This window comes from Hippopotamus amphibius, chromosome 3, assembly GCF_030028045.1.
Source record: "Hippopotamus amphibius kiboko isolate mHipAmp2 chromosome 3, mHipAmp2.hap2, whole genome shotgun sequence".
In the NCBI taxonomy this organism is placed as follows: Eukaryota; Metazoa; Chordata; class Mammalia; order Artiodactyla; family Hippopotamidae; genus Hippopotamus; species Hippopotamus amphibius.
Genome location: NC_080188.1, coordinates 40,984,856 through 41,007,769, shown reverse-complemented (window position 1 = coordinate 41,007,769; position 22,914 = coordinate 40,984,856). Strand labels below are relative to the sequence as shown.

Below are 22,914 nucleotides of genomic sequence, written 5' to 3'. Positions count from 1 at the left end.
ATGTGTTGAACAGAACACTAACATGTAATAGTTTTTAGAAAATCTCTTCATTAAAGTTATTTGAATAGTATCATAAGTGAATTTTAAATATAAAATTAAGCTTCAAATGTCCTTCTTCACTTAGGAAAAATGTTGTGAAAACCAGGCCATCTGCTGAGATACTACAGTTACATTTGACCCTCAGGAAGTGTTTATCTGCTCTGCTTTAGCACTCTGTTGGATTATAAGCCCACAAAACAAGTTCACCTTGATCTTTCACTTTAAAGTATCTCAGGGACAAAATTTGACATAAATATAAACCTGTGACATTTCCATCCAAAGAAGGCTGAAATAAAACAGGACTTTGAGTGCAATTACGATTAAAACATTAGAAGTGTCAGAAATACAAGTCTTGAAGCTGTATCAGCCGTGAAGGATGGAAAACAGTGCCTCTCCTGAACAGAATCAAAATCACTGCTCAGCAATCAACAGCAGCATCCCACTGACACAGGGCAACCTCCCCACCCTGACCTTATCTGGAAAGATTCGAGTGACAGTTACTTTCTTCCTTTTTCTACTCTCCACAACTTTCAATGCTTCTTTCTTGTTGAAACTTCAGAAGTGGACTCAAAGGAAAGAGAAAGGGAAAAAACTCTCAAGAATGAAGGTACTTTTAAAACATTTGACCTTAGCCAACCTGTTGGAGACTCTGATTGTCATGCCACTGGACGGAATGTGGAACATTACTGTGCAATGGTATGCTGGAGAACTCCTCTGCAAAGTCCTCAGCTATCTGAAGCTTTTCTCCATGTACGCTCCCGCCTTCATGATGGTGGTGATCAGCCTGGACCGTTCCCTGGCCATCACAAGGCCCCTAGCTGTGAAAAGCAACAGCAAGCTCAGACAGTTCATGATTGGCTTGGCCTGGCTCCTCAGTAGCATCTTTGCTGGACCGCAGGTAAACCAGTGTTGTAAACTTTTTAGGACACGAAGATCACAGATTTCCTATATAAATTTGAATGAAGATCTTGTCAAAGGCAGTATTGTATTATCTCTAAGAGCTTGGGTTACGGAAGTTATAGTGTAGGATTTAATCCTAGCTCTGCCCTGTTACCTTGGGCAAATGTCTGAACCTCTCTGGGTTTCAGTTCCTTCATTTATAAAATGGAGGTAATGCCTACTTTATGCACCTTTTGTGATAATTAAATGAATAGTTTGTTAAAGTATCTATCATAATCTCTGGTACACAGTAAATGCTCCCCCACAATGTAGCTATTCTCAAATTTGACCTCATCCTCATTCTATTCTTCCATCTAGTTTTCCTTTCACTCAGGTTGACATGGTAAATTGAGAGAATCTTCAGGAACAATGAAATTGGCATAGGTAGAAAGTGCATATAACTTGTTTTATTTGGGATTCTTCAGTCTTCTGTCATTGCAGCTCAGAGAGAACTATTAGTTGATTAGTAATCAAGAACTGACTTGATTAGTATGTTGTGCTGCAGTTTACAGCTGTGTGGGATTGAATAAAGAGGGAATGTGGGAAATCTCAGACTTTGGGAAATTTGAACATTTCCCTGAGGTTGACTTGAGCTTTTTTGGAGGTAGGCTAGACTGTAACAGGCTGTTAGCAAAACTGTAAGACTGTTGGTTCAGGCAAGGCCCTCTCCTACAGAAAGCAGATCTGTCATCAGAGGCAACCTGGTTGATTGACCTGTTGAATGTGCCTCATCAACAGTCAGATCTCTTAAGAAAAGGACACATTCTTGAAAAAGGCAAAGATCCTTTAATAACAGATGAACAAGTTGTCTCTATGTTTGTAAATGTACTATTTGATGAACACGGGGTACGGGATGTGTCAAGAAGTAAAGTGAGAATTTACCATCATTCTCCAAAAGCTTGTCACTACAAACGGGAATTTATCTAGACATTCTAAACTGGCCAGGTAGCATAAAAAACAAAAAGCAAACAAACAAAAACTGCCACACAGGACTCACTAAATAGTGCAAGACACTAAAAACCTTCTGGCAATTGTTTGAGCTGGATGGGTCATTTTGATAAGGGGGTGCATGATTACTGGGCACTAGTAGGGCATCAGGGATTGTGCTGTGGATAGGTAGAGAGAGAAAGGTGGTCTAATCCAGTTCTTCCCCTTTCCATCTCCTCCTTGCATCCCAGATTTGGCTTACCCATGCTTTGACCTGGCATTCTCCTAAGCTTCCACTCCATTCCTCCTTTCAGGCCTCTTCTCCTATCACAGGAAGCATGGCTCTTTCTTGCCAAGTGTTCACATCAGTGTTTCCTAGCTAGCTCCTCTTGTTAAGTGGCCACATCCTAACAGACATTTTGGTCAACATTGCAGGGAAAAGACTGCAGATAGACTGTTAGGTACTTTTCCATCTAGCCTATGGGTCAGGTTCACTCCCCTAAGTCTTAGGCCACAGTGAAATTTGGAGAATTTGTTATCATCCTTGTTTCTTTTCTGCTTTTCCACCTGTGTGGTATATTTTTAAACAGAATTTTTTTATTTTATTTTTTGATAAATGTATTTATTTTATTTTTGGTTGCATTGGGTATTTGTTGCTGCTCACAAGCTTTCTCTAGCTGTGGTGAGTGGGGGCTACTCTTCGTTGCCATGCATAGGCTTCTCATTGCGGGGGCTTCCCTTGTTGCAGAGCACAGGCTCTAGGTGCACGGGCTTCAGTAGTTGTGGCACTCGGGCTCAGTAGTTGTGGCTCACGGGCTCTAGAGTGTAGGCTCAGTAGTTGTGGCACACAGGCTTAGTTGCCACGGCATGTGGGATCCTCCCAGTTGAGGGCAGGCCTATTCTTAACCACTGCGCCACCAGGGAAGTCCGCAGAATTTTATTTTTTAAATAAAAGCTCTTTATAAGATGATACTTTGGGAGTTCCCTGGTGGTGCAGTGGTTAAGAGACTACCTGCCAATGCAGGGGACACAGGTTTGATCCCTGGTCTTGGAAGATCCCACATGCCGTGGAGCAACTAACCCCATGTGCCACAACTACCGAGCCTGCTCTCTAGAGCCCACAAGCCACAACTATTGAGCCCACTCAACGAAGACCCAACACAGCCAATAAATAAATAAATTCATACTAAAAAAAAAAGATGATACCTTAATTACATTCCTGCAATATAGCCATTATTTTATTGTATACTTCTGATTATCTGTATTTTATGTAATAAAATTGGCAAGGTGGCTGCCGCAGAATGCTGGCTGTCTCAAGGAACACACACAGCTGTTTCCTGGAATTTTTCCCTTTTAATTCCAACTGTGGCCCTTTACCATGTGCCTTCACTTTAGCTGTTTGCCTTAATGTCTCCGGGCTTGCTCTCCAGGGTGGTAATGAAACACAACATTTTTTATGTTTAAAAAAAGAAAAAGAAACAGTACTTTATTTTAAAAAACCTGAATATTTGTAACCCTTTAAATTTTTCTTTCTTTCTTTCCAGTGCATTTTCTTGCACTAGAAAGCTAGATAACTAAATTCTCCCACCAATTCCTCACTTAACATTTTTTGGATATCAGTGTGTGTGTTATGGAAGAGGAAATGGGAAAAACCAAAATGCTTTGATTTCCCTGGGAAAAAAGCATATTACAATTATTCTCACAGTGACTGCATATACAAGAATTAGTTTAGCAAATATGTCACTTAAAATGAGGTTACTTAGCAGAGGATTAGGCTCTGAAATTTTCCATTTTATGTCTTTAAAATATGAGTGCTGCATAATGTTGTTTTCTTAGAGAAGATAAACACAAGTTAGGTTCCTAACACTGAGCCAGGTACTGATGAAACAAAGAACTAGCCCTCAAAGGAAATGTCACTCAGTTGTAGAGACAAAACTTATATAAAATGAATACACCTATGTACCAGAAAGTTTTAAAACTTATTACAAGTGTAAGAAGAGAGAGAGATGAACAAGAGTTGAAATGGCGAAGGAAGATTTTAGAGTAAGAGAAGGATGAACTGAGTTTTTAAAGGATGAATGGTGTTTGGATGGAAAAAGTGAGCCAAGGATCACATGTGCTTCTCAGCAAAGGTTGAAAAGTGATTACTTTTCATAGGAGACTTGTTTGGCAGAAGTGAAAGATTGAGAGTTGAGAGTGAGTAGCAGGAAGTTAGATTTGGTGGTTGCTGCCTTTCCTTTGACCTCATGGCACACTGTTTCTTTATGAGAAAATACTGTGATTATATATTTGTTTGTCTTTGCCATTATGGTATATGCTCCTACAATAGTGAAGATTGTTGTGTTCAACTTAATATTCACAGTACCCAATGAAATACCCAGCAGAAATAGAAATCTTAAATGTTTAGATACTCCAGTTTCTCTCCAGATCAAATAAACCTTTCACCTTTTACTGAAAAAGGAAAAGAAAGAAAGAAAAAAAAGAAAAAACGTTTGGATAAATGACTCAATCAATGGGGTTGGAATGGATATATATAACAGAAGACATCAATATCCAGGGGAAATTCTGAAAATAATGTGGAAGCCCTATAACCTTCATGAGTCCTGTGCAAGGAGTAAAATGATTTTATTTTGTTTTTTTTTCTTATCTCCAGTTTTATTGAGAAATAATTGATATATAAGTTTAAGGTGTACAGCATGGTAGTTTGATTTACATGTACTGTGAACTGATTACCAAAATAGGCTCAGCTAACACCTATCATCTCATATTGATACAATAAAAAGAAAAGAAAAAGGAAACAATTTTTTCTCCTTGTGATGGGACTGCTTAGGATTTACTGTCTTAATAACTTTTCTATACATCATACATCAGTGTTGACTGTAGCCATTATGTTGTACATTATTAACATGATTTCTTAACAAAAATGTTTTAAGAAAATTACATAAACCCAAACAAAAAGAGTGGAGAGAGGCAAAGAAGCCTTTTCAGGGTTTTTGGTGATGAGATGATTAGGTTAGAGGCTAGGATGGTGTTGTTCCCAGTGAAGTTAAGGTTTTTTCTTCAATGCAAAAGAAGTTGGAGACAAAGCAACAGGTAAGAATCAGATTTATTGAGAGAGAAATGCACTCCACAGACAGAGTGTGGGCCATCTTGGAAGGCAAGAAGAAAGAGGCAAGAGGCTTCAAAATATGGCGTGGTTAGTTTTTATGGGCTGGGTAATTTCATAGGCTGATGAGAGGGAGGATTGTTCCAATTATTCTGGGGAAGGGGCAGGGGCTTCCAGGAATTGGCCACCACCCAATTTTTGGCCTTTTATGGTTAACCTCAGAACCGTCATGGCACCTGTGGGTGTATCATTTAGCACGCTCACGTATTACAATGAGCATACAATGAGGCTCAAGGTCTACTGGAAGTCGAATCTTCCACCATCTTGAGCCTACTTGCTTCTCACTAGTTTTCATCATGTCCTCGGGCTATGTCATTCTTTTAAAGGTTGTGCCCTGCCCCCTTCCCTCCTGTTTCAGTGTTAGTGGAAGTTGATAGTATTTATGAGGGATATTTCAACCAAAAAACAAAGCTTGGCAACAAATTGGATTTAGGGGGTGGTTAGTAATAGACCAAAGTAAAACTCTAATATTTTTAGCCGAGGAGTTTTAAAACCATTGGAATAGACAGGTAGGTTGGGAATAGAAGGGTTTGTTTGTCTGCCTATTTGTTTGAAGGGGAGAGAAGGCAGGATATTAAAAGAGCTAAAAATATTTGATTTGAGACATGATACTGGCAGCATAAGGTTTTAGTGTAAGTACAGCTGTTTGGAAAGCAGTTGGTAATTTGGGATATTGATGCAGAAGGAAGTCTAAACAAAAGTCTAAATAAGTCAATTTGTGATAACAACTGAAACAGAAACCCACAATTTCACTTTCTTTAAAGGACTCTCCCAGAGGGTATAAATAAAACATTGATGTATTAATTCAATTATTTTCATCTAAGTATATCACAGAAATAATAGAAAGAAAATGCCACTTACCTGTCTTGATGTAATGAAAATATGAAATTAATTTTGAATTGCTTAGGAATTTCATGTAATAGCCTGAGCTCAAATACATTACTCTACCCAAGCGATTTGTGTGAACGTGGGCCACAGAAAATGGTAGTACTATTTCATTTTGTAAAACAAATGACTCCTTTTTGCTTTCAGCAACACTTTAAATTTATAAAGCACTTTGCTGAACTTTCCTGAAAAATCCCACATTCATAGTCTCATTTGGTATTTGCATTGACTCTGTGAGGTACATAAAAGCTGTGTTATTGTCCCCATTTCACATATAAGAGAACATACAAAAAGAACCTTTGAAAGTAATGTCCTTCAGGCCGTTTTGACAGAAACAAAGAAATACATACTCTGTAAAGACTTAGTCTGTCTCTCTTTCTCTCACACACTTACAACTGGGAAGAGTTTTCATAAAATAAACATTCTACTCCATCCATTTCATTTCTTAATGTTGATTACAACCAACTGATGGGTACAACCACAGTTTGAAAAGCACTGGTTTAAAGGGATTCATTGTTTGCCCAACGCCACCTGGCCTGTTAGACTCCTTTTTATTCAGTCCAGTTTATCTTTTTATTATAGCTCTCTGCACTCTCTCTGAATAAAAGAGGTTTCAACCCTGAGACTAATGTTATGTGTATTTGATGGGGAAGACAAGAGGTAGGGAGGACTTTTCATCTCCCAATCATGTGACACAGTGAGTACACCTCGAGCTTCACCACGCTCCTAGAGAAGTCCGTTGACAAAGGCGCATCCCGTCGTGGCTAATTTACATTGAAAGGGTGACTTTAATCTTCATCTTTTGGTGCATATATTGATATTATATCCCTTGAGTAATTCATACCTAGGTTGAAAAAAGAAAAAAACTTAACAAGCTAGTTGTCACATTCCTGGGAATCTGGGAATTTCTGACATTTTGCTAGAGCTCAGAATGACCAAATTTCAAACTGATCACCAATTGCTTTTCCACCTTTCTGATAAACTCAGAGTTCTGTGACATGTTGGGGATATATTTTCAGAAGTTTCAGCATAGTGTGGCCAAAATGTCATACTTTTTGCTAGTAATGGAATTTTCTTTTAAAACAGAATTCTATGTGGAACTTCAATAAATGAAACAGATATAAGTGGAGTTGCTGTGGTCAAATAGGGATAAGAGTGCCCCAGTCCTGTACTTGGCTATTCACTAGTGCCAGTCATAACCTCTTAAGACCCCAGATCCCCCGGCAAGTCTGAAAGGCAATGGGATAGTTGAAATAGCGTGAACATTGGATTTAAGCAAAGCTCATTTTGTTACCAAGTCCAAGCTCAATCTGCTAACTGCAGGACAGACCAATAAATTGGAGACAAGGTGCTGAGGCAAGGAATAAGACTTTATTCAGAAAACTGGCAGACCGAGAAGATGGCAGACTAATGTCTCTAAATAACCATCTTCTCAGGGTTTGGATGCCAGTTTCTTTTATGGCACAGAGAGGGGGAGGAGATGATGAAGTAAAGTAAAAAGGCCATAAGTTCTGCAAATATCCCCTGGAATGGCCTTCCTCGGGGAGGGGATGTGTTAATTTCTTCTTTCTTGCAGCCATCCACAGGTGGACAGGGTCCAAATATTCCCCTGAACAAAGACACTTTGGTTTAACATTCAGGCAGAGGGGCAGGGTTCTCCAAGGCAGGCCATTGTGTATAGACAGTATCCTTTCAGTGAACAAAAGCAACAGGAAGCAAAGGTTAAAGTAAAAGAAAGAGATCCAACATGCAGTCAGATTTGGCTCTTCTCTGTTACAGTTTCAAATCTCAATGCTGTCTCTTACCAGCTATCTGAGTAAATTACTTAACTAAGTTTAAAAGGATAATTGTAAAGAACATTGTAAAGAGTAAGATATATAAAATCATCCAGGACAAAACTTTATACTTAAACACCCATTAATGTTTATTCCTTCCTCTTTTCCTATCTTCATTATTTCCTTCATAATAGGGTTTTTGAAGTCAGGAGAAAAAAATAATAGGGAAATATGAGTATGAAAATAAAATAATTATTTAAGAAACAGCAAAGAAAATTGCTTATATGAAGATTATGACATTTATTCTGAGTGATAAGTAAATTTGACCAAAGTACTCCTTAGTCACCAAGCTGTCCTACTTACTCTGAAATCTCTACATGCCAGAGCATAATGATTCAAGTCTTGGAAGTATTGTTTTTAAAAGCAGGATAAGAAAGAAAGGGAGGAAGGGCTAGGAAGAAAAGGAAAGGAAAAGGAAGGGAAGAGGAGAGGAGGAGAGGAGGGGAGGGGAGGGAAGGAGAGGGGAGGGGAAGGGAGGGGAGGGGAGGCAAGGCAACAAACAGGACTTGAAAGGATATCTGATTTAAGACTGGTTATGGTTAGGCTAGTAAGAGCATGTTAAGGAGAAAACATTTCCTGAATTAGGTGTGTCCATATCTAGTTAAAACTCACAAGATTTCCAATGACAGTCAGCTAAGACCACAAGAACTCCCAAGTAGCAGATAATTTGCAAATAGAGTTCACATAACTAGTTTCAACACATTACTAGGGAGAATTACATTTCAATTCTATAGGTAACCCAGGCCTGCAGGAGAGATACAGTCATCCCTCTTTGTCCTGGGGATTGATTCCTGGGTACCCTCCCTCTCTCGCCCACTCCACGGCTGCAGATAACAAATTTCCCAAATTTCCTTATATAAAATGGCATAGTATTTGCATGTAACCCACGCACATCCTCCCATATACTTTAAATCATTTCTAGATTACTTATAGTACCTAATACAATGTAAATGCTATGTAAATAATTGTAAATACAATGTAAATGTTATTGTAAATAGCTGGTGGAGCTTAGTAAATTCAAGTTTTGCTTTTTGGAACTTTCTGAAATTTTTTTTCCAAATACTTTTTCCATCTACATTTGGTTGAATCTGCAGATGTAGAACCCACAGATTCAGAGGGTCTGCTGTATATGAGCGATCCTTTATCTTTTGGTATGAAGACATGGTCTGAATAAATGTGAAGCTTTGCCTGTTACACACAGAACTTACAGGGCTAGAATGCACTTCTGACCTTGACAAGCAGCTTAAATTCAATACCCATTGCATGTGTACAATATGCCAAAAATGGAGCTGGAACATAGTAATAGCATGCTAGGAGCAAAAATAGCAATAATGATGATGATTTTGATAAATAATAGTTATTCAGTACATAAATATGTGCCAGGAATCATGCTAAATACTTCTGTGTTTTGGGGTTTTTTTTATTTTTTATATATTTATTTATTTATTTAGCTGTGCTGGGTCTTAGTTATGGCACACAGGATTCTTATTTGCAGCTTGCAGGATATTTAGTTGCTCCTGTTAACCTTTCCATGTGGGCCTAAAGGAGACATCTCCCACACAGAGGGATCTGGCTCTTGAGAGAGGTTTGCATTAAAATCACACTGTGACTGCAGGATCTTTTAGTTGTGGCAAGCAGGATCTAGTTCCCTGACCAGGAGTCTAACCTGGGCCCCCTGCATTGGGAGCACGAAGTCTTAACCTCTGGACCATCAGGAAAGTCCCTCTTCTGTGGTGTTTTTTTGTGTTGTTTTGTTTGTTTTTTTCAGCCATGCTGCGCAACTTGCAGGATCTCAGCTCCCCAACCAGGGATTGAACCCAGGCCGCAGCAGTAAAAGCCTGGAATCCTAACCACTAGCCCACAAGGGGACACCCTTCTGTGTTCATTACTTCATGTAAGGCTCCCAATAACCCTATAAATTAGGTACAATTATTGTCTTTATTTTATTCATAAAGAAACTTAGGTTAAGAATGCTATGTAACATGCCCAAGATTACCATCTAATAAGTGGAGGTGTCAATACATCCAGTTAACTCCATACCCAGAGCTTTTAACAACTATATCACACTATACAACATTGTCTATTTTCTTTTTTCCTGTCGGAGGCTGGAGAAGGAAAAGGCAGGAAAATCTTAAGGTGAGAATAGATAGCTAAGAGATATCAGAGGGACTTCCCTGGCGGTCCAGTGGTTAAGACTCTGCTCCCAGTGCAGTGTTCCATCCCTGCTCAGGGAACTAAGATCCCACATGCCACACAGTGTGGTCAAAAAAAAAAAGAGAGAGAGAGAGAGCAGGAAAAAATATATGGTATAAATTTATAAATATATAAATAAATATATGATACATATTTATAAGTTGTGTGCCTCGAAATTTTTATTTTAATAATGGTTATGATTTATATAGTGCTGTGTGCCAGGCACTACTCTAAGTGCATGGCAAATATTCACTTGTTAATTGTCATGACAGCTCCTAGAGGTGGATATTCTTAATATCTCCCTTTTATAGATGAGAGGAACCTGAAGCACATCATCTAAAGATAATCACCTTTGGAAAACATTAGGTCACATTGTTACTAGTGTGGATAAGGTGAAGATTAAAAATAATATGCTAAGAGGAATAGCATCTGCAAGGACTGTAAAGATGGAAAACAGATTGCTATTATTTAGGGCAAAATAAAGCAAACAATGATGAGAACTGGGGCCAGACATGAGAGAGAAGAAACACAAAGAAATTTTTAAAATGTGATCCAAATCCAAAAGAACCACAGGAACTGAAGTGGATCTCTATATTAATCATTCACTGAACATGGCCTTGGAGTTGAAAATAAATTGAACCGAGCCTAAAACAAATTAGCTTATGGGCAAGTAAGATTCTGAATTTTCATAACACTATACCTCTCCTTTGAAACTTATCACAATCTATCTTGTATTACAGGTGTCACATACATACTGTGTTTCCCTTACCAAATATTTAATTCCCTGAGAGCAAGATATATGTTCACCTTTTATGACAGAGTGTACCTAGTATAGTTTTTTGACCGAGGAGTTGCTTAAAAAACAAGCATTTGTTACATAAATAAAGATGACAACCAAATTCAAATCTTAATACTATAAAGTCAATTTTATTGAAAGTTTCATTGTTATAACTTAAAAACATGAAATATTAAAGTAAAAAATGTGACCCAGTGCAGAGCAGAAAATCAGATTCATATCGTCTGGTTTCAAGGCTAACTGGGGAGGTGGAGATAAAAAGATATTTAGGAAATATAAGACTTGGGTTCTATGCAAATGAACTCTTCCAGGGACTTCAACTCACAACACCTGTTGAGTCAAACTCAAAGCTGAACTTTAAATAAGGTCAGTTTGCAAAGAAGTATGGAAAACTGAAAGGATCACTTTGTAATGTGGGAAAAATTGGTCTGGATGGTAATATAGAATTAGCGGAATGTATGTTTTTTCTGGCGTTTAAAGAAGATAATATGATCATTGGGCGCCCTCTAGTGGGTTGATTTAAAAACTTTTTTTTCCCCTTGAAGCTGAAAAGATCTGAAACTGAAAATCAACATTTTAATTACAAATAAAAGAAAAAGGTTTATATTTCATATTATACTTACTTATATTTTATTATATTTGTCTATATTTTTATTATACTTATGTTTTATATTTATTAAAATTTGTCTACAAAGAGGAAAAACAGTATTTTTAAGGCATACTCTACTCCCACTCCACCACCTCAAAAAGGAAAAAAAAATTCGGGGCCTATTAAGTTAATTAAATGTAATTTAAATTTACTAATTTAGTCAACAAGTAAAGAAAATGGATACTGTTCCTTGTTTGCTTAAAAGAAAAAATCCTGTAACACTTTTTTTTGAATTACCTTGCTATCAGTTTTAAAGTGCTTGGGCACTCTTATTTTTTCATTTTAATAATGTTTCATGGTAAAATTAACTTTTTCAGTAGAAAACCTTGGAAATGACAAAGTAAGAAGTGTTCTTGACAAATGGGGGAAGAATGAATAAATGTCCACTAGACCTTGTTTTTGAAACCACTTTCAGGACTTCCCTGGTGGCCAGTGGTTAAGAATCGCTTGCCAAGGCAGGGGACACAGGTTGGATCCCTGGTCCAGGAAGATCCCACATGCCTCTAAGCAACTAAGCCCATGCACCACAACTACTGAGCCCGCACTCTAGAGCCAGTGAGCCACAACTATTAAGCCCACATGCCACAACTACTGAAGCCCACATGCCTGGAGCCCGTGCTCCACAACAATAGAAGCCACAGCAATGAGAAGGCCATGTACCACAATAAAGAGTAGCCCCTGCTCGCCGCAACCAGAGAAAGCCCACACGCAGCAACGAAAACCCAACGCAGCCAATATATAAATAAATAAATAACTTCATTAAAAAAAATAAGAAAACCACTTGCAACATTTCCTTCATAGTTGACTCAACTTTTTCTTTTTTTAACATAATTTCACACTTAAAGAAAGGTTGCAAGAATCATACAAAGATTTCTAGGATACCTTTCCCTCAGATTTCCCAAATATTAACATTTTACTACATTTGCTTATTTGCCTTATTCTCTCTCGTATACTTTTTTTTTCTGGATTGTTTAAATGTTCAGACATGATTTCCCATTCAATAACTCTGTGTGTTTTTTCTAGCACATAACCACAGTAGGGAGTATCAAAATCAGGAAATTAGCACCAATACGGTACAATTATTTCATCTATATACCTATCTATGTTTCACTGGTTGTCTCAATAATATTCCTTTTAACAAAAGAAAATCCAAGATTATGTGAGGGAGTCAGTTGCCACAACTCTTCAGTCTCCTTTAAACTGGAACCATTTCTTGGTCTTCCTTTGAATTTCATGATGCTGACATTTTTGAAGAGTGCAAGCCAATTATTTTGTAGAATGCACTTCAATTTGAGTTTGTCAGATGTTTTCTCATGGGTAGATTCAGGTTACACACTTGTCAACTGATAAAAAAAGTACAACCTAAAAGCTGAGAATTACGTTTATTCAGTAGACTTTCTGAGGACATAAGCCAGGAAGACAGCCTCTCGGATCATTCTGAGGGACTGTTCCCAATAAGGAAAGGAGAAGCCAGAATATATGAGGGTTTTTTGCAACAAAAACCGGATATTCGGAATATTAAGAGATTACTGTTAGAGAAAAACCATACATCTCAAGTTAACGAATTTAGTGCTTTTCTAAGTACGGAAAGATGCAAGATTCCAGACTTATTGAAATCATCCGTTTAATATGCATCTTAACTATCTAGGGCCAGTATTCTGCTTTTCTCCAGCTTGAATCCCCTTAGGGTGCACAGCTGAGGGTGACTGCAGTGGCTGATGACTTGATGACCACAACGTCCTTTGTTTACTGATATGGTAGGTGACATTCTTCATCCACACACTTTAAGCAAAAATACCTAAGAGGTGGCACTGGGTTCTCCGCAATGCATTCTAGAAGGAAGCAGAAGCCGTCGATTGGTCCCACTGTTGGCAATGTTAACTTTATTTGGTTATTTCTCTACTGTAAAGTTATTATGTTACTCTTTATAATGATATGTATCCTGCAGGTAGATACTTTGAAATGATATAAACAAACTATTGTCCTCAAACTTACGCCCATATTTTTACCATCCACTGGTGATTCTTGCCTGAATCAGTTATTATTATAGTGATTACAAAATGGTAATCACTACTTGCATTATGCCTTTTACATTTATTAGTTGACTTTCTACAGTAAAGAGCTTTTTCCTCTCCCTATTTATTTGTTGTTGTTTTGTAATTTATATCAGCACGGAGTCATAGTTTCTTTCTTTGTTCAATACTTTATCATTCTTTTCTATCTGTATTTGTTTGTTTTCATGCTTAAACTATCCCAGATTCGGCCAATGGGAGCTCTTTCAGGCTGGTGCCTGAAATTTTTTTACATGCTCCATCATTCTCTGGGTGTTTCCTGACTTTGGGGCACAACAGCTGTTCCAAGCACATATTTTACTTTGCTTTCATCTTTCGAATCATCCACTTCTCCAATGAGCTCTGGTTCCTTTTGGTAGAGAATGATACTTAGAAAACTCTGGGTGCTGGAGTATTGGATGTACTCATTGCTACTCGGATGTCATTGTTCCTAGGCTCCCTCCACAGACAGAGCTGGAATAAATGTATGTATGTGTACACACACACACACACACACACACAAATTACGCTTGCTCTTCTTTACAACTGTACAGCACTCCATTGTGTGGCCAACCATAGTTTATTCAACTACTATTCAATGAATTCGTATTTAGATTAGTTTCAAATTTTTTCAATTACAAACAGTGCATCAATGAATAACCTTGTGCATATGTATTTTCATATAATGGAGGTAGGGGTGTATCTTCAGCGTAAATAGCTGAATGTCAGATTGCTGAGTCAAAGGTAAATGCATATGTAGTTATGCTAGTTATTGCCAAATTCCCCTCCTTAATGGTTGTACCAGTTTCCATGCCATTAGCAATGTATGAGAGTCCCTGTTTCCCAGCAGCCTTGGCATGAAAGTGTGCTATTTTTTTTTTTAATTTTGCCAGTCTTGTTAGTGGAAAAAGGCATATCAGTGTAGCCTTAATTAGTTGGCACTATCATCATAACTGAGGTTGAACATTTCATATGCTTAAGGGCCACTGCTATATCTTTTTTGTAAACTGTCTGTTCATGTTTTTTGACCATTTTAATGAGATCTTATGTCTCAAAAATTAAATTTGTATTTTGAGGGCATATTCTAAATACCAGACACAGTTTTATGTGCTGCAATGCAACAATAAAATCACTCGCAAAATCAGTTGCAAAAAGTTTACTCAGCAAAATAGCATCTGATATTGAACTACAAACAAGGTTTAAATCTTTGGTTGATGATTGTGCTGCAAGGTTGAAGTAGTTTCAAAAGAAATCCAAAATCCTGCAGGTCCATTTACATTACCCAAACATATTTTAAGTAAAACTCTACTTATAACTTTTTATAGAAATATCAGAAGGATAATATCAAGATGTTTAGCAGTTGCTTTGGGCAAGAACATGTTAGAAGGTTAGCAGAATACAGAAGAGAAAACTTTCAAGAAAACTTGCAAATACTGTTTGAAAATAAGCAACATCACTTTTTAATTTTTTAAAAATTTTCTCATACAGTTATACATCTTCAGGATGATCCGTTTAGCAGATGACTCTGGACAGACAGACGGTTTCTCTCAATGTGTAACACACTGCAGTTTTCCACAATGGTGGCATCAAGCTTTTTATAATTTTCTCACCTTCAGCTGCCTCTTCATCATCCCTCTTCTCATCATGTTGATCTGCAATGCAAAAATCATCTTCACCCTGACAAGCGTCCTTCATCAGGATCCCCACAGTATGTATTCCTTAGATTTGGTATTTATTGGGGGTAGACAGTTTTTAACAGCGTTACTCAAAGCAGACAAGCGAGTGGCACTTACTATGTGCTAGATACCGCTCTAAGCAGTTTACATATATTAACTCTTTTAATATTCAAAATCACCCCATGAGGCAATACTTTTATTATCTCCAATTGAGAGATGAAGTCATTTAATATCTTCTAATATTATAAATTTACAGTATGAAATTAAACATGAAAGGACAATTACTCCATTTATCCAGTAGAAGAAGCATTGACAAATTTTTCTGCTGGTCCATCACAACACTATCAAACCCCTGATGTCTAGAATGTAGCAAAGTACAACTCATTAAATGGTAGCCAGTAGACTTGTTACAGTTAAGCTGTTCTGTACTGCATTGAAATCTCCTGTATCCACACAATGTATCCACACACTATGCATATTTGTGTGAACGTGTGTGTATTGAGTGTGTGAAATATCATTGAATGTGTAATTGACTATTTCATCTTTAACTTCACAAATGTGCTTGTGCCTTTTTTGCTTCAAGAATCTGGTGCATTCTCAAAAACTAAAATTTGTGAATTTTTAAAATTTTATATTGGCATGTAGTTGATTAACAATGTTGTGTTAGTTTTAGGTGTACAGCAAAGTGATTCAGTTATACATATACATGTATCTATTCTTTTTCAAATTCTTTTCCCCATTCAGATTATTACAGAGTATTGAGCACAGTTACCTATGCTATATAGTAGGTCCTTGTTGGTTATCTTTTATTTTATTTTATTTATTGGGATATAGTTGCTTTACAATGTTGTGTTTGTTTCTTCTGTACAGCAAAGTGAATCAGAGATATATATATATATGTATATCCCCTCTTTTTTGGATTTCCTTCCCATTTAGGACACCACAGAGCACTGAGTAGAGTTCCCTGTGCTATACAGCAGGTTCTCATTAGTTACATATTTTATACATAGTGGTGTATATATGTTAATCCCAGTCTCCCAATTCATCCCACCCTCTATTTCCCCCCTTGGTGTCCATACATTTGTTCTCTAAGTTTGTGTCTCTATTTCTGCTTTGTAAATAGGTTCATCTGTACCATTTTTCTAGATTCCACATATAAGTGTTAATACATGATATTTGTTTTTCTTTTTCTGGCTTACTTCATTCTGTATGACAGTATCTAGGTCCATCCATGCCTCTACAAATGACCCAACTTTGTTCCTTTTTATGGTTGAGTAATATTCCATTTTATATATGTACCACATCTTCTTTATCCATCTGTTGATGGACATTTAGGTTGCTGCCATGTCTTGGCTATTGTAAATAGTGCTGCAATAAACATTGGGGTGCATGTATCCTTTTGAACTATGTGTTTCTCTGGATATATACCCAGGAGTGAGATTTCAGGGTCATATGGTAGCTGTATTTTCAGTTTCTTTAGGAACTTCTGTACTATCCTCCGCAGTGGCTATACCAATTTACATTCCCACCAACAATGTAGGAGGGTTTCCTTTTCTCCATGCCCTCTCGTGCATTTATTTTTTGTAGACTTTTTGATGATGGCCATTCTGATTGGTGTGAGGTGATATCTCACTGTAGTTCTAATTTGCATTTCTCTAATAACTAGCTATGTTGAGCATATTTTCATGTGCCTCTTGGCCATCTGTATGTCTTCTTTGTAGAAATGTCTACTTAGGCCTTCTGCCCATTTTTTGATTGGGTTGTTTAGTTTGGTTTTGTTTGTTTGTTTGTTTGTTTAGCCACATGAACTGTCTGTAAATTTCAGACATTAATCCCTTGCCGGTTGCATTATTCGCAAATATTTTCTCCCATTCTGAGGGTTTTCTTTTCATTTTGCTTATGGTTTCCTTTGCTGTGCAAAAGCTTTTGAGTTTAATTAGGTCCCATTTGTTTATTTTTGTTATTATTTCCATTACTCTAGGAGGTGGGTCCAAAAAGATCTTGCTGTGATTTATGTAAAAGAGTGTTCTGCCTATGTTTTCCTCTAGGAGTTTTATAGTATCCGGTCTTACATTTAGGACTGTAATCCATTTTGAGTTTATTTTTGTGTATAGTGTTAGAAAATGTTCTAATTTTATTCTTTTATATGTAGCTGTCCAATTTTACCAGCACCACTTATTGAAGACTGTCTTTTCTCCATTGTATATTCTTGCCTCCTTTGTTGTAGGTTAATTGACCAAAGGTGTGTGGGTTTATTTCTGGGCTTTCTATCCTGTTCCTCTGATCTATATGTCTGTTTTTGTTACACTACCATGCTGTTTTGTTTACTGTAGCTATTTAGTATAGTCTGAAGTCAGGGAGCCTGATTCCTCCAGCTCCATTTTTCTTTCTCAAGATTGCTTTGGTTATTCAGATCTTTTTTTGTTTCCATACAAATTAAAAAAAAAATTTTTTTTGTTCTAGTTCTATGAAAAATGTCATTGGTAATTTGGTAGGGATTATATTGAATCTGTAGATTACCTTGGGGTAGTATAGTCGTTTTGACAATACTGATTCATCCAATCCAAGAACGCAGTATATCTTTCCATCTGTTTGTGTCATCTTCAATTTGTTTCATCAGTGTCTTATAGTTTTTAAGTTACAGGTTTTTTGCCTCTTTAGGTAGGTTTATTCCTAGGTATTTTATTCTTTTTGATGTGATGGTAAATGGGATTGTTTCTTTAATTTCTCTCTCTCTTTTTTAAACTCACTGGAAAGAAATCCCAGCTTTATTTATTTGTTTGTTTGTTTGTTTGTTTATATTTTTTGGCTGTGTTGGGTCTTTGTTGCTGTGCACAGGCTTTCTCTAATTGTGGCAAGCAGGGCTACTCTTTATTGTGGTGCATGGGCTTATTAGTGCTGTGACTTCTCTTGTTGCAGAACATGGGCTGTAGGCACTCAGGCTTCAGTAGTTGCAGTATGCAGGATCCATAGTTATGGCTCTCAGGATCTAGAGCACAGGCTTAGTAGTTGTGACACACAGGCTTAGTTGCTCTGCGGCATGTGGGATCTTCCTGGACCAGGGATCAAACCTGCATCCCTTGCATTGGCAGGTGGATTCTTAACAACTGTGCCACCAGAGAAGTCCCTAATTTCTCTTTCTGATCTTTCATTGTTAGTGTATAGAAATGCAACAGATTTCTGTGTATTAATTTTGTATCCTGCAACTTTACCAAATTCATTGATGAGCTCTCATAGTTTTCTGGTAGCATCTTTAGGATTTTCTATGTATAGTATCCTGTTATCTGCAAATAGTGACAGTTTTACTTCTTTTCCAATGTGGATTTACTTTTTTCCTTCTTCTCTGATTGCCATGGCTAGGACTTCCAAAAATATGTTGAATAAAAGTGGCAAGAGTGGACATTCTTTCTTGTTCCTGATCTTAGAGGAAATACTTTCAGCTTTTCACCACTGAGTATGATATTAGCTATAGGTTTGTCATATACAGCCTTTATTATGTTGAGGTACGTTCCCTCTATGCCCACCTTCTGGAGACTTTTTATCATAAATGGGTGTTGAATTTTGTCAAAAGCTTTTTCTGCATCTGTTGAGATGATCATATGGATTCTATTCTTCAATTCGTTGATATGGTGTATCACACCGACTGATGTGCAGATATTGAAAAATCCTTGCATCCCTGGGATAAATCCAATTTGATCATGGTGTGTGATCCTTTTAATGTGCTGTTGGATTCTGTTTGCTAGTATTTTTTTTTTTTTTTTGAGGATTTTTGTATCTGTGTTCATCAGTGACATTGGCCTCTAATTTTCTTTTTCTGTGGTATCTTTGTCTGCTTTTGGTATCAGGGTGATGCTGTCCTCATAGAATGAGTTTGGGAGTGTTCCTTCCTCTGCGATTTTTTGGAAAAGTTTCAGAAGGGTGTTATCTCTTCTCTAAATCTTTGATAGAATTCAGCTGTGAAGCCATCTAGTCCTGAACCTTTGTTTGCTGGGAGTTTTTTAGTCAGTTTCAATTTCAGTACTTGTGATTGGTCTGTTTATATTTTCTATTTCCTCTTGATTCAGTCTTGGGAGATTGTACCTTTCTAAGAATTTGATTTCTCCATTGAATCTGAATGAGAGTCTTGCTGGGTAGAATATTCTTGGTTGCAGTTTCTTCCCTTTCATCATTTTAAGTAAATCATGCCAATCCCTTCTGGCCTGCAGAGTTTCTGCTGAAAAATCAACTGATAACCTTATGGAGATTCCCTTGTATGTTACTTGCTGCTTTTCCCTTGTTGCCATTAATATTTTCTCTTTGTCTTTAATTTTGGTCAAATTGATTACTATGTATCTCAGTGATTATCCTGCCTGGGACTCTGAGCTTCCTGGACCATTTCCTTTCCCATGTTAGGCAAGTTTTCAGCTATTATCTCTCCAAATACTTTCTCAGGTCCTTTCTCTCTCTCTCTCCTCCTTCTGGGACCCATATAATCTGAATGTTGGTGCATTTAAAATTGTCCCAAAGGTCTCTGTCCTCATTTCTTTTCATTCTTTTTTCTTTATTCTGATCTGTGATGGTGATTTCCACCATCCTGCCTTCCAGCTTACTTATCCATTCTCTGCCTCAGTTATTCTGTTACTGATTCCTTCTAGAGTATTTTTCATTTCAGTTATTGTATTGGTCATCTCTGTTTGTTTTTTAGTTCTTCTAGGTATTTGTTAAACATTTTTTGTATTGTGATGATCTGTGCCTCCATTCCTTTTCCAAGATCTTGGATCATCTTCACTATCATTACTCTGAATTATTTTTCAGAAGATTGCCTATCTCCACATCACTTAGCTGTTCTTCCAGGGTTCTATCTTGAGCTTTCATCTGGGACATGTTTCCTGCCATCTCATTTTGTTTAACTTTCTGTGATTGCAGTTTTTGTTCCACAGACTACAAGGTTGTAGTTCTTCTTGCTTCTGCTGTCTGCCCTCTGGTGGATGAGGCTGTCTAACAGGCTTTTGCAGGCTTCCTGGTGGGAGGTACTGGTACCTGCCTGCTGGTGGTTGGAGCTGCATCAGGGGGTGTGTTTAGCAGGCAGCTGTGTGCTAGGAAGACTTTAAGCAGCCTGCCTGATGATGGGTGGGGCTGTGTTCCTACCCTATTATTTGTCTTGCCTGAGGCATCCCAGCTTTGGAGCCTACAGGCTGTTGGGTGGAGCCAGGTCTTGGTAAGAAAATGGCAGCCTCCAAGAGAGGTCATGCCAATGAGTACTCCCCAGAACTACTAACACCATTGTCCTTGTTCTTGCAGTGAGCCACAGCTACCTCCCAGTGTCCGCAGGAGACCCTCCACTACTAGCAGTTAATTCTAGCTCAGTCTCTTATGAGGTCACTGTTTTTCTCCCTGAGTCCTGGTGAGCACAAGACTCTGTGTGCACCCTCTGAGAGTGGAGTTTCTGTTTTCCCCTGGCCTGTGGAATTCCTGCAATCAAACTCCACTGGCCTTCAAAGCCAAATTCTCTTGGGGGCTCCTCCTCCCATTGTCAGACCCCCAGACTGGGGAGCCATACATGGGGCTCAAAACTTTCACTCATATGGGAGAACTTCTGTGGTATAATTATTTTCTAGTTTGTAGGTCACCAGCCCAGCATGTTTGTTTTTATTGCAGTTGAGTGCCTCCCACCTTCTCATTGTGTCTTCTTCTTTGTCTTTGTAATATAGTGTATCTTTTGGGGTAGGTTCCATCATTTGTTGTTCAGCAGTGGTGTTTCTGTAAGAAGAGGTGAGCTCACCTCCTTCTACTCCATCATGTTGTCCTCTTCCTTCAGTGTGCTTCATGCCAACTAGGATTCTGATACCAATTCTAATACATGTGTTTCTTCCCCGCACCAACTTTCTCCACAATGGTGATGGCACCTCCTGCTCAGCCAGTTGGGAAACAGGGGCAAATTTATGCATTTATAAAGTAAGCATGGTTATGCTGGTATGACAACCAAAAGGCAGGGAGTTCAACTCAGCTAAACCTCAGTCTACTGTCTTAAATTTATATTTTAAGAATTTGCGTAACCCCATATTTCAAACCCACATTAGTTTGATGGAAAATTTATTTTAAGAGCACTACTATCTTTAATATTTTTTATTTATTATGTAACATAGTGAAAAACTTGAAATATAAACATGCTTTTCAAACAAATTGTCATTATTAAAAATATCAGAAATTTGCTTCCATTATATTCATCAGGTTGAATTATGATTCTTCCTTTTTGTCTATTTTGGTTTTGTAATAAAACTGGTTGTTAAACACCTTCCTTTTCTCTATCTAAAAGAACTACAACTGAATCAATCCAAGAACAATATACCACGAGCTCGGCTGAAGACCCTAAAGATGACAGTTGCATTTGCCACTTCATTTACTGTCTGCTGGACTCCCTACTATGTCCTTGGAATTTGGTATTGGTTTGATCCTGAAATGGTAAACAAGGTGTCAGATCCAGTAAATCACTTCTTCTTTCTCTTTGCTTTTTTAAATCCATGCTTCGATCCACTTATATATGGATATTTCTCTCGGTAATTGTTAGACTACATAGGAAGTCACATAAAGAAGGACAAGATGATGAATTTCCCCCCTTGAGAATGATAAGCACAAAGCATATTCAAGCACATTTACATATAAACAAAGCAGAGCTTCAGCTTATGTTATTATACTTATTCCTTTGGAAATCACATTGTCAGAAACTCAATTCCAAGGAAAAGTTTTTTTAGGAAAAATAATTAAATATTTCCACTTAACCATAAGCTTCTGAATTAATCTTTTCACTTTCTGAGCTCCTATAACACATTATATAGGTTTTTTAATCACTTTCTTCTTGTGTAATAATATATAAATATTTAAAATAGCCGTGGCCTAAGGCAAACATATGCTAAAAAGTAATGCTGAGAAACACGGTCCTAACCTCAGCATGCCTTGGAGAGTTTTTCTCCAAAGGGGCTTAGCAACAATTACAATCTTATGCTAAGATAATAAATACATAGAGCACAGAGACAATGTTTCCCCTGCCCATATGATCAGTTTTCCCTTCTGTGGTTTAATGGAACAAAATGCAATGAATCAAATATTTTTCTTTGGTTTCGCAAGCATTCTGATGTTTGGAGTATTCAGCAACCAACACACCATCCACTCTTCCACACTGACAGACTTATAAACAGTTCTCTTTAATCCCATTCTTCATGTGGTACAGGTTGTGAAATGCCTCCACATAAAAGGGAGTTTCAGAGGGGTTCGGATTTGGGCAGGGGTTAGAACATTCCTCTCGGCTGTGTAGTCTATGGAGTTTGTGGTAATTAAGTGTAGTAATAATAACACTTAAAATACAATCAAGAAAAGACATGCTGACTATGTTCTATAAATAATATACCCTCCCTTTTAATATCAGGGAATTTTTTTTCTATCTTCAGATCTTTCTTAATCCATAACCCATGAACCACTAAAAAGAAAAAAATAATCAAGCAAATGCACAAGCAAAAAGTTATTTAATATGAAAAATGAACTCCGAACACCTCAGTTTCACTATATATAGGTCAAAGTAGACAGAAGAGTATTAGAAAAAGGAAAATAAAAGCTCTCCATAATGTATAACTAACAGGTGCTGATAGTCACATTAAGTGTATAGTTTCCAAAATATGTCAGCACAATACCTCTTTTAATTCAAGCCTGTTTCTACCCATTCCATGAAAAAGAGGATGGGATGAAAGGGTTGTATAATATTCATTAAATAAGAAAGCCATATAA

General features: G+C 37.4%; 1 protein-coding gene across 1 annotated transcript; it reads left to right on the top strand.

Moving 5' to 3' along the window:
* The first annotated feature begins 335 nt into the window (after positions 1 to 335).
* On the top strand, positions 336 to 22,732 carry GNRHR (gonadotropin releasing hormone receptor). Its single transcript, XM_057728133.1, has 3 exons — positions 336 to 937; positions 14,969 to 15,188; positions 21,452 to 22,732. The coding sequence occupies exons 1-3, from the start codon at positions 416 to 418 to the stop codon at positions 21,694 to 21,696; spliced, it is 987 nt and encodes a 328-aa protein (XP_057584116.1). The 5' UTR covers positions 336 to 415; the 3' UTR covers positions 21,697 to 22,732.
* Positions 22,733 to 22,914: the final 182 nt, after the last annotated feature.

Excerpts from the sequence above, each read along its gene's own strand:
- GNRHR (XM_057728133.1), top strand. The coding sequence starts at position 416 with ATGGAAAACAGTGCCTCTCCTGAACAGAATCAAAATCACTGCTCAGCA. Across the intron at positions 938-14,968 it reads GCATCTTTGCTGGACCGCAG|TTATACATCTTCAGGATGAT; the intron begins GTAAACCAGTGT and ends TTTCTCATACAG. Across the intron at positions 15,189-21,451 it reads CCTTCATCAGGATCCCCACA|AACTACAACTGAATCAATCC; the intron begins GTATGTATTCCT and ends TCTATCTAAAAG.